Here is a 12,602-nt window from a genome sequence, read left to right on the forward strand (position 1 = left end):
TTTTATCATATATGCGATACAACACGAGGAGGCCCCTCACCTCCGGACTCAAAATAGCTCCTGAATGGATAACACATATGCAAAATTAAATATAACAGGTAACCTTAAAATGCCAGTGGTAGTAAAAGGTAAGTCCCAACACGAATTACTTTTCTTTCTTGCACAGTAATGCACTACTAATTCACATTTTATTTCTGTTTTTAGAGGGTTCGGAAAAAAAAACAAAAAAAAAAAAAAAAACGCGCTTATGAACTAGTGCTGAGGTATAGTTAGGCTTTTCTTTATTGTATCCACTTTTTCTATTACTAAAGGTTTGATCTGTTCCTTGACAGACTCCTTCAGGCAGCGATGAAGATGTTAGTTCTTCGTTTAACTTCACGAGTTGCTATTGCTCTAAGCATATTTCAAGCAAAAGAAAAACAGCCATGGATCGACATGCCAATGCCAGCCAACTCAATTATTATTTTTCCTCTGTTAGGCAAAATACTCAATATCGAGGCCTGATCATCGATACATGAAAAGATTTAGATATTTATCAGAAATACTCAATTCAGGAAATGAACAAAACCACAAAATAAATTATATTTATTAAAATTTAATATATTTTAATAGCATAATAATAGATTGTTAAGTACAAATTAAGGAAATAACTCATTAATTATTATGTTAATATAAGTGTAAACTTTCTATAGGATCAGTTAATTATATTTAAAAAATAACCTGAAATAAGTTCAATTGCCTTATAATTATAATTTAAAATATAACGAAAGGTTTCAATTAAAAGTTTTTCTTCAAATTTTATACTACAAATCTTAAATTCAGGCAGTTTCTTCTTAAAAATTTACTATAAATCATATTTAAACAGAACATTATTGGTATATTTCAAGGTAAAACCCTAAGTTCCTCAAATACGTGTTAATAATTAGCCTTCAACGTGACAGAAAAAGATAAAACTTATTAGATCAACTGTCCAGAAAGGATTGATCAGCAATCATCCATATACTGTCTGTTGAAGGTTTGGGAATCATGTCCTATCATCTGCCAAGTTTTGTTTAGACTGTTGATGTGAGATGTGCTATTTTTGATCTGCATTTATTTGACCTTATCATTATCTCTCTCCATGATGGCCAAGTTGGTGCCAAATTGTTTAGTTACTTCCATTTCAGAGATATAAGGGTTTGTGCGGCAACATTTACTTTTAATTCTCCATACAAGATATGTTTGTTAGCGAAAGCAGGTCTTCTATCAGATTCGATGGAACATTAAGGTAGGTGAGATGATAAGATTGAGACACTACTCTTATTCAATGATAGGATGCGATCTGCGTTCATTTCATAGTGATGAGGTTGAGCAGCCACTGCTGGAACTGCGGTACGTACGTGTAGATGCCGGGTGAACTGGTTTCACCGCAGGCCTCCGGGCCATAAGAGACGACTCCTATGACGTAGTACTTGTTCGAACCCTCCTCGTTAACTGGCAACATGAGAGGTCCTCCGGAGTCCCCGGAGCAGGAGTCTTTTCCTTGTTCGGTACCGGCGCAGATTATGTTAAAGGCTAAAACATCAAGTAGAACACTGTTTTCAATAGTATGTAAATCTTATGGTAATACTGTTTGTAAATAATATAGATTATGAACTATTTCTTGAAGTGGTAACTAAAACTACCACTTTTTCTAACTAAAATTAAAAAACACACGTGGTAATTGTGCTTGTATTTCCTCGACATAATTATACATTACACAATAATTACAACTTACTTATTTCGACCCGGTTAGAGTACGCTAATGACTTCTTAGGAACGACAAAGGATGATATACATTGCCTCGGAGATATAAATGCAAGTGGCTCTCTAGCCACATACATATTTGGCACTATTTTCCGTTACCGATACTGGGCCTCCTCCAAAAGCTCCGAAGTCGCCACAGTCTGATAAACGTTCTTCAGGAGGAAAAGGTACCACCTGAGCAAAAAAATGAACTGATTGTGAAGATTCCGAAGAAAGGGAAGATCTGATTGAAAGGCTTGAAGATAGCGAATGCTCCAGCAATCTTTGTCTTTTAGCGTTGAGAGGGCTTGCAGGAATAGTTGGCTCAACAAATATACAATCCACTATATCCTATATGCAATAACAAGCAACTCTACTAGAATAAAAAAGTAAATAAAGTTTAGCGCTTAAGTTAACTCAGCCCTCTAGCCTAAGTTAACTGTACGCCACTGAAACCTAGAAGAAGAATGAATCCATCACCCTCCTTGTCTAAATCGTAATCAATCTCTGCACGCAAAAAAAAACCAAGGACCTGGTAGCTTGTAAGAATCTCCAGCGATGGACATTAGAAATCTTCCATAATAAGGAAGAAGAAATGAAAGTGGATAGAGAAGGGTGGAGAGGAAGACACAGAAAGACATAAATAATAATAAAAAAAAAAAATCTTAACCAGATCGGAAAATAGTGGCAAGAAGTAAGACGATTCGCAGCTAAAATAGTGAAATGGAATTGAGTTGTAGATCTCCTACGATCTACCAACGGTCAACGAACATCATGAAAAAACCAGTGGTTATATAAAAAGATGGGCATTATAATCCCATGTAATAATACCCCCTCCCCCTCTGCTCTTATGTGGAAGCTAGTACATAAAGCTAATACATGAAGTTCGAAGCTAGTACATAACTTACGGTACTTGTTATGTTTTTCCTTGTACATTTTACACCAGGCGTTCTCAACTATCTTCAGTGAAACGGCTTGGAGCACACAAGGTGTCTTTCTTGTATCTGAAACAAGTCGGTCTTGAAACGTAAAGTTAGCTATAAAATTAATTTTACAATTTAATTCTAAATGAGTACTTCCAGTCTTATTATTATTTAATATATTATATTATTTAGTATTAGAGTCTTTATAAACTCACAAATATTGATGAGTCCCCAACCAGCTACTTCGGTTACTTTGTTAGTCCAGTTCTTACTGCTGATTGAAAATGGCGGCAGGCATATAGGCTGTACAGTATCTGAAAATTTATATTTTAAATGAAAAATAGAAAAAATTGTCTCCATCAGTACTGAAATATTTTATAACTCAAATATCCATCGGCTTAAGTGCAACTAAAATAACATATGTTAATATGCATCCTTCCTTACCTTTCGATACCAGGGATGGCCTCTGTTATCCATTTACTACCAGGTAACATATACAAAAAGGATAAGGCCAGAAAGACCGTCATTGTCTTCAATCATCGGGGATACTTCCTTTAGCCACCTCTCACTTTCTTCCAGGGGTAAGCGTCCGTGCTAATGTATCATCTATAGTTCCACATCAATTGAAACCTTCCTAAGTCAATAGTGAAATGTGCCTAATTATTTGCAGGGCGTTGCATAATCCTGCTCTCATGTAAAGGGAACTGAAGCCAGAAATGGAGAAATTGAACACACCCTTGGAGCTCAGGTTTGTGCCTTGAAGATTAACAGAAATGTTCACCGTTGTAATCTTGACTGGAAGGTGGCTGGTGATTGACTGGAAGGCAGCTGGTGATTGACTGGAAGGCGGCTGGTGATTGACTGGAAGGCGGCTGGTGATTGACTGGAAGGCGGCTGGTGATTGACTGGAAGGCAGCTGGTGATTGACTGGAAGGCAGCTGGTGATTGACTGGAAGGCGGCTGGAGATTGACTGGAAGGCGGCTGGTGATTGACTCCTAGTCTTCTTCCCAGGCCTCAGAGTTCACATTAGGCCCGCTCTTTGGCTTCATTTTTTTCTGACAGCTAACTCACTTTATCTTACCTCCAAGATTTTTTTATTTATTCCCATTACAATTGAAACCTATTTCATAGCAAATGTGATCTTTTCTTTAATCCAATTGTTAACTTTTCCGTTTAAATATAAAACTTTTTTCATTTCAATTTTAACCCTCTGGTTTACTTGCCGCAGTTAGCAAGAGCACTGAATTTTGAACAGCTATTGGTTTATTGATTTTCATTCGCGCATCTACAGTTCGATTTTTATTGCTTATCCACGTTGTTCCACCCTCCCTGAAGCCCTGACCTTATATCATCTTAAACCAGACCTACCATCTTTCCATCTGGAAAGCCTGATACCACGCCCAAATCCATCTTCTAGTGGGCAAACAGGTTATACCAGATGGTTGACCCTATGTAAGATGGCATGGTAGGTCTGGTGTAACATGGTAGGCCTGGTGTAACATGGTAGGCCTGGTATAACATGGTAGGCCTGGTGTAACATGGTAGGCCTGGTGTAACATGGTAGGCCTGGTGTAACATGGTAGGCCCGATGTAAGATGGTAATCTAGTGTAGATACCATCTTACATTGGACCTACTATCTTTTCATGTCGAAGGACTGATGCCAATCCAAATCCATCTTCTAAACCTATTTGTTTAAGCTATTGGCAAGGATGGTTTATTGTGAGGAATAAACTTTTTGAGTTCATACTAAAATTTATATAAAAGTTATTTTACCCATAAAAACTGTGGTAACGACATGGTAAAACTTATATTTTACTAAAGCATATATAAAGAATGGGGATCCTTTCTACACTAAGACTATTTTTCTTTAACAAACTTACCGCTAAACTCGATCGGAGTCTGCAATTGTATCAAGGCAATATCGTTCTCCATTGAATCAGGTTTGAATTGTCGAGGTGTGTAATATGTGCGAATAGTTACATCTTGAACAGGAGCAGCGCAATAGACACCGACGCAGTCAGTTTCCTTCGAGGTGTCGTATTCACCGGCGCGTACTAGCGTCCTGAAAATCAGATTTTTTGTAATGTGTTAATTAGTAAAGTATATATATATATTTATAAGTATACTGCTTATCTCTTGCCTTGGATCCAAAAACTTAAAAATTGGAATATCCTTCCAACTGTTCTTTATTGATGCGAGACGTGGCCTCTTACACTGAGGGATGAACATCGCTTTAAGGTTTTCGAAAATAAAGTATTACGTGAAATATTCGGGTTGAAAAAGGATGAATTAACGGGAGAATTTACGCAACACAAAATTAAGGGACCTACACTCAGTAAATATAGTTCAAGTGATAGCATTGCGGCCTGTAAGGCGTAGATATAGTTCAAGTGATAGCATTGCGGCCTGTAAGGCGTAGATATAGTTCAAGTGATACCATTGCGGCCTGTAAGGCGTAGATAAAGTTCAAGTGATAGCATTGCGGCCTGTAAGGCGTAGATATAGTTCAAGTGATAGCATTGCGGCCTGTAAGGCGTAGATATAGTTCAGTGATACCATTGCGGCCTGTAAGGCGTAGATAAAGTTCAAGTGATAGCATTGCGGCCTGTAAGGCGTAGATATAGTTCAAGTGATAGCATTGCGGACATTTTACATTAGCTGGTCTCGTGGCCATCTTCTTTTAAGGCGCCTCGGAAGATTGACAGGAATGGAAGAGAATCCAAGGTTAGAAACTAGGGGGTTTGAGAGGTTAGGGAGTTTATAATGGAAGGAGTGATATCTAGTTCGGGCTTGATCGGTTACATAGGGAACATTAAGGTCTTTATGTATGATTTTATTTGCGACAAAGGAAGGAGCATTGAGGATTTTGGATTGTAAGGATTGAATACGAGAGGAATTCGAAGGTTTGGTAGAGCCCCAAAGCTCAACTCCATATGTCCAGATTGGCCTTATTACAGTCATTTAGATCAGTCTATTATAATGTGTTGGAAGTTTAGACCGTTTATCTAGTAAGTGCTGTAATAGTCGAAATCGACGTGCAGTTTCCTGTCTTTTCGGTCTTGTGTGAGAATTTCAGGTTAATCGTTTGTCCAAATGTAGTCCAAGGTAGCGGATCTGTTCGACAGGGGTAAGAGTAACATTACTATATGAAACTGTATGGCAGTCGGTAAGTTTACGACGAAGGGTAAAGGTGATTTGATGAGATTTGTTGGAATTTATCTTAAACCTCCAATTACGACACCATTCTTCGAGGGCTGTGATATGGGATTGGAGGGTTTGGGAAACAACTATTGGGTTATTATTAACTGCCCTGTAGAGAGGTCAGTCTCAATCACTCTTCTGATTAACAGGCCCAGAAGGGCACACTAGCACCACCTTCGCAACTATCAGTCCCCGCTTTCTCTTAATATAAATGTTACTATGCAGGAGGCCTTGTTATTTAGGTACTCTGTAAACAGGTCACATATAAAATGCAATTATGTGAATGTTATTTACGCCAGCTAAGTTATATTTAATGTTTCAATTTATACAGATGATTTTGTTTTATTTAAAGTCTTTAATTATAATTGACCAGATCTCGACTTCTAAATTGAAAATTGTTTTTTGTATGTATTCATGTTCGTTTTGATAGCTTTAAATAAATGTCTCTTAATGAGTAACAAAACATTATCTTGTTTATTTATAATAGACATAAGAAGTAAAGGTAATAATTTCTGAAAGAATGATGATATAAGAAGTATTAAAAGATAGTTGAGGGAACTGTAAAGGTGGATCCACATGTTGGCCGCTTGCCACGAATCGAAGGTTTGTACAAATTCTCGGTAGACAAAGAGCCGACCATCCACATGTCAGTGTTATTCAGAGAGGCAAGCATGGCGGACGTACAAATGGTTTCAGCCATTGCACTTGGATTGTATTATTTTTATTACAAAAAAAGAAAATGAAAGGAAATTAAATATAAATAAATAAGATTAAATATAAAACTTATCATAAAAAGTCCCAACAAACACCTTTAACCTCCTAACAGCTATCAGTTGCAACTAGACAAAGAACAATGGTGGAGATGCTACACGAGCGCTCTCACGAACCCCTTTGATCTGTGTCCAAAAAACCGACTCTCGACGGATTGGCAACGAGCTTAGGCCAACTCGTACAAGCCACCCATCCACATGCTCGTGCATGTCTAAGTTCGCCATGGCTTGGCCAACATGTAGAGGCCCCTTAAAGAAGTTTGAACTCGCGAACAGAATAAATAAATAATAATATTGTGTAATCGAATTCGATCAAGTAACTTACGGTATCACTTTCTGATCGAGGAAGCAGTGGCCTGCTGTCAAGATGAAGAACCTGTTGAGAATGACACCAGCGCAAGGGAACGTTATGCGGTCGGCGGTCTTTAGCCATCCTGGACCTGTAACTGCACGCTGAGAACTCTTAGCGAATTTCATTCAACTTATCTTCATATTAAGGATACAGAATTATAAGTTTAATGTTTAAGAACATTAATTTTAAGAAGCTTTTTACACCTTAAAGATGTGAATAATTAAAACCAAATCCAGTATAAAGAACCCTACTAATGCAAGCACTTTCCTTGCGGTATAAAGATCCCTAATAATGCAAGCACTTTTTTTTCAGTCTATTTTCATCGTGCCTAATCCTTTTAGTCTAGACAGTACAGTCAACCTACAAACTAAACAGGTGATTAGAGAGGAAGATCGTACGTGGTACAGTCAACCTACAAACTAAACAGGTGATTAGAGAGGAATATCGTACGTGGTACAGTCAACCTACAAACTAAACAGGAGATTAGTGAGGAATATCGTACGTGGTACAGTCAACCTACAAACTAAACAGGTGATTAGAGAGGAAGATCGTACGTGGTACAGTCAACCTACAAAGTATGTAAAAAGATAAGCGCCTCAACTCTTCCCAGGGTGGAAACACCATTTCGTAATGTATCATCGATCCCACTAAAACCCCTTTTTTCGAACCCTTGGTTAAGAATAATAACATTAGTTCAAACATACGTAATACATAAAACGTATTGAATACACTTTTGTGTGTATTCTCCCTTCAATTGCCTTGTACCAGCTAAGGTAGTATAGTCTAGCGGTAATCTATGGCTACCTCGTGAAATCAATGGTACGTGAAGGGACCGTTCCACTGGTACTAAAACCCCTTTGTCGTACCTTCATTCAAATAACATTAGTGCTTCATACATTTATAATACATGGATATATTTATACTTTACTTGGTCTTCTCAGATCAGTGTAAGATGGTAATTGGTACCTCATTGGTAAAGCAATGGACTACTAACTCCTAGGACCTTGAGTAGAATCCGGCTGTGGCAAAATAAATTACTCCCGCTCTTCGCGCTATCCTTACTTATCTTACCTTCGAAACAGACAGGTACAGCGAGGACGTTGGTTGATGTACGATATGTTACAATCTCACAAGAATTGAGACTGCAAATGTAAAGCTTATGGTGTTACTTTACTCAGTCTAAGTAATACCATAAGCAAATGTAAAAAAAGAGGTAGAATAATATAATCCACTAGTCTGTGTACTGTAACTGGGGGTAAGTGGCCACTTGAGATAGTTTCGTTAATAGGAGATCCTGATTTCTAAATGGTTGTTATTTCTCACCATTTCTGGCATCTCACCTTATGGGGTAGGGATGGGATATCGAAACAAAAATATCGATATACCATCCCTAATATGGGGTTTGACAGCAGTGGAGTAATGCGCTAGGATTACGTAAGCTACTGCAACCAATAATTATCAATTTTATTTATTTTACTAATTTTATTATTATCAAAAAATATTTATTTATTGGGGTTCAACCGTGGTGCAGCCCAGCGCATTTTAGATGGGGCATGTTATACACCTGCATCCGTCCGGGTACATCTTCCAGCACGCAGCCTGGTCCAGCCCTCCTGGTCTCAATCTGCGTCTGCTTCTTCACCTTAATTTGCTTGTATTGTTGGTTCGCCAATTCCTAGCCCTTCCTAATGTTAAGTGCGTTGGGCCGACCCCCTCCTTCCACCCGTAGATGAACCCCCTGAAGAAGGGATAATTCCCCTCCGACGAGGAAAGTCCGACTCGGCGAAAGCAAATATCCCGGTTTTCAACAACCTGGCACGAAGTCCTTCCACCATGGAATTGGTGCAATCCAACACTGCAGTTTCAGGGACTCCACACGTAGGGCAACGGGAGTCGAATCGTTCTTCCCAAAGCTTTGCGGCTTTCCTCGGAACCCACCATGTTCCGTCAGGATCTGTGAGACCCAATAATCTGGGAGGACCCATCTCGCTCTCTGTCTTGAATGGGCGCGGTAGGGAAAAAATTCCTCTGAGTTACTGCTCACTGCGCCCTTCTGGCTCGCCAGCCACCGTCCATTCCATTCTTCAATGGAATCCTCCCGGAGTATCTTCTTCCTTAGGTTCGGGGTCTCACCAATTCTCTCTGGAAGTCCGTCTGGTAGCGCTATCAGTCCCTGTCTCTTGGCGAAATCCTCCTTGAAGATGAGGTCCAGGGGCATCGCTCCAGCCAGCACCTGCATCGCCTTATGCGACACCGTGCTGTAGGTCTTCGTAACCCTCAGCAGAGACAATCTCTGAATGGTGGCCAGTCCCCCCTTTTGATCTTGCGTGAGTTTCCGGCTCCACGCAGAGTATTCCATCAGAGGTACGCACCCTCAGAATACCACACCTTTGTAAATGGTCATCGTAGCAGGGTACCTGATTCCCCAGAACGCACCTCCTATCTTGCTCAATCCATTGAGTGATAGGGTCACTCTATCCTTTAAATTTATCAGGTGAGGAGTGGCGTCAAATCGTCTTCGTATCCTCACCCCGAGGTACGTCACTTCCTCACCCATTCTAATCCTCTGTCCTTGGGTATCTAAGGTATTGGGACGAGCCCTATCAGTGTATATCTCTTTTAGATATGGCCTGAGTCTTAGCTGCGGCTCTACTCAATTTCCTTCTCTCACGCCATTCCTCTACGAGACCGGCATACCTTTATGCTACCATCTTCAATCTGACTGCTGTCCTCGGCCACTGCCAGGTCGTCGATGTAGGACAAGGAACCCTTTGTTCTCTAGCTCCCCCAGTAACTCGTCAAACACTAGTTTCTACATGGCCGGACCTATGACCGAACCCTGTGGCCATCCACTTTCAATTTTTTCCTCCACCTCATAGTAGTTACTCCTAATCCTGACGCTCCTATTATTAAGATAACTACCTCGATACCTCCAGTAATTTATACGCCCTAGTATAAGTTATTGGAGGTGTCGAGTTCTTGCAATCGCAAAGTAAAAAGTACACGGGACCACCAAAAACTATCAAAGGGGGAGGATATGTCGAACAGTATCTATAAGATATGTTCCGCCCTCCCTTCTATGTCCCCACGCACTCTCAGCAACGCATCCGTAGTTCCCCTGCCATGGGACGAGCCGAATTGCCGTGGGTGGCGTGCTGCCGTTTGGATTAGTATAAAGCTGTTCACAATCATGTGTTCCAGAACTTTGAGCTACTGGGAGGAGGCATATAGGTCGGTAGACCTTTGGCGTCTCCTTATCCTTCCCACCTCCCTTCTAGAGCAGTCTCAAATCTGTAAACCTCCACTTGCTGGGAAAGTACCCCTTATATAACACTCGTTGAATATCTCCAACATGTCCTCCTCAATATAAGGGGCACAATTCTTGAGGATTCCAGCATCTATATCATCGAGTCCTGGAGCCTTCCTAATCTGACGGTCCACGGCAAGGCGAAGGTCCCATATATCCCCTGATGGATATACGTCGATACCTGGTGGGTATACCATCGTGCGTCTTACCGTGTTATCTTCTGTGCTATTCTGAGATGGATCGTTCCTAAGGTATGTATAATCTATATTCAGTTTCGCAGCTTCCTCTAGAGTGGTTGCCTGGACACCCCCTACTCTGATAGCCGCCATTAACTGTAGAGGCTTGACCTTGCCCAGTGCCTCTTTGTACGGGGTACCCCAGGGATTCTTTTATGACTCCTCAACAATGAACTTATCCCAGGACTTCTTCTGGTACCGCACTCCGTTTCGGTATACCCAATACCTATGTTTAGATTCCTCTTGGAGTGCAGATTTCCTCTGCACTCCTGGTACCTACCCCTGGCCCTGTAGTATTCTCTCACGAGCTGAGTCAGGGCCGGCGTCCACCATGGGACCGGACGTTCTTCTCGCCCTTCGGCGTTGGAGGGCAATACTAATTGCTTCAGTTTAGTTGTTTCAGTTGTTAGCATTGCCAGTCTACAATACGCTTCGCTAATGGACCCGTGGCGAGAGTCAAATCTACCCAACTGGCTCCTCGCTCCAACAAATGTGGGACCAGAGGATTTGTTCCTAACGATGAGTTGACACCTCTCCACGCATTCCTCTAGCAGTCTACCTCTGGCATCTGTGTGGCACGAATTGGTATCGGAACAGACTATCACACTTCTATACTTAAGCGCGACAGCCCCCAAAGCAGCTATATTATCTGGAACGTTAACGTTTACATTGGCCTGTCGAGGCGGCATGTATGCTGAAACCAGGGCGAATGCAACTCTGCCCCATCTGACATAGCATGGCGCCTGGTCTGCTGTGGTGTATTGCTTCAGTTCCATGACGTCGAGAGTGAGATTGACTGCCACTATCGCTGCTCTAGGCCTCCTCTCACCACTGCCCAGCGCGACCACCCTCGACATTACACTAAAACCTGTTACCACATTGTCCCGACAGCATGGCTCTTGAACCGACAAGAAGTTAATACTCTGGGCGAGATCTCAATTCGTCCGCGACCACTCATCTTCGGCCCATGTTGACCTGCAGAATCTGCAGCCTAAGCATATCGGGTCTTCTTCGCCTGTTTGACCATCATCTCCAAAAGTAGCGGGCACTCCCAGCTACCCACGCAGTGTTGGAGATCTTTCCCCGCTCTGCCACTGGCCTTACAGTTCCTACAGCACAAGGGTTTACCCTTCTTCTTTTCAGGGTACTCCTTAACTTTGTGCCCAGTTCCTGGACACCACCTGCACGCCACCTCATTCGTTCAGGACTAAGCTGAGTGTCCTTACTCTTGATATCGAAGGCAGAACAAAGGGTCCAAATAGTCTCTGATGGTCATCTCCAACATCCTCCACTGACGTCGTTCGTGGACAGAGTCATCAGGGTAAATCTCATGGCCTAGTGCACCTCAAGCACCTACGTAGTAGTAAGTCCGCTCCTCGCGGGAATGGAAAACCAGGGTCTTAGGCACTCCCTCCATCGAAACATCTACTGGACCTTGAGTACCCTTCTTCCATTCAGCCTCTCTTGTGCTTCCCGATCTGCAATGGTGTAAGAGCTTCCAGTATCCACGAGGCACCTGACTCCTTTTATTCGAATGCCGCCGCTCCCATTCCTCACATTGTTACTCACCAATGTACGGTCGCCTCTCTGCCGGTACGCAACTCAAATCTCCTCTCCGGTCCTTCCTTCTCCCCGGTCCGCCTCCACACGTTCCTCCTGCTCTTCTGTTCTCGTCTCGGGCCCCTTCCTTCTACCACCGTCTCTGAGGCCTCTGATGATTCTATGGAATCACTTGTGGATTCGTTTCTTCCTTGGGGTCCTCTTCTTCGCCTCAGAATCTGGGCATTAATTTCCATTCTGGTCTGATCCCTGTCGGTACTCATAGGGACTTCGTCTAGCTATGTGTCCCTCGTTTCCACACTCGAAAAACCGAGTTCCGGGACACTGAGCCACCAGGTGCCCAACTTTGCCGCATCCATGACACTTGCGTTCCTCTAGCCGATTGCTGGTTCTGGATTTTGCTTTCCCTGATCTTCTGTCCCTCGCTTTCTCCCTAACGTTATTCTTGTACTCTCTTCTTCTCCAGGGTTTGGACATGTTTCTTGGC

General features: G+C 41.9%; 1 protein-coding gene across 2 annotated transcripts in view; it reads right to left on the minus strand.

Annotated features, from left to right (window-relative positions):
* Positions 1–681: 681 nt before the first annotated feature.
* The window catches only part of LOC106685790 (CLIP domain-containing serine protease HP8), a 17,834-nt gene continuing 5,913 nt past the window's right edge, over positions 682–12,602 (minus strand). The window contains exons 4-8 of one of the 2 annotated variants that reach the window (XM_014428703.2): positions 6,986–7,106; positions 4,570–4,751; positions 2,903–3,001; positions 2,673–2,768; positions 682–1,554 (exon numbers count right to left, since the gene is read on the minus strand). In XM_014428703.2, the coding sequence (XP_014284189.1) occupies positions 1,328–1,554; positions 2,673–2,768; positions 2,903–3,001; positions 4,570–4,751; positions 6,986–7,106 (725 nt within the window). In that variant the 3' untranslated portion in view covers positions 682–1,327. The remainder of the gene's footprint in view (positions 1,555–2,672; positions 2,769–2,902; positions 3,002–4,569; positions 4,752–6,985; positions 7,107–12,602) is intronic. The other variant, XM_014428704.2, reaches the window with a different exon arrangement.

Source organism: Halyomorpha halys, unplaced genomic scaffold, assembly GCF_000696795.3.
Source record: "Halyomorpha halys isolate HHAL.00 unplaced genomic scaffold, Hhal_1.1 Scaffold744.1, whole genome shotgun sequence".
NCBI lineage: Eukaryota > Metazoa > Arthropoda > Insecta > Hemiptera > Pentatomidae > Halyomorpha > Halyomorpha halys.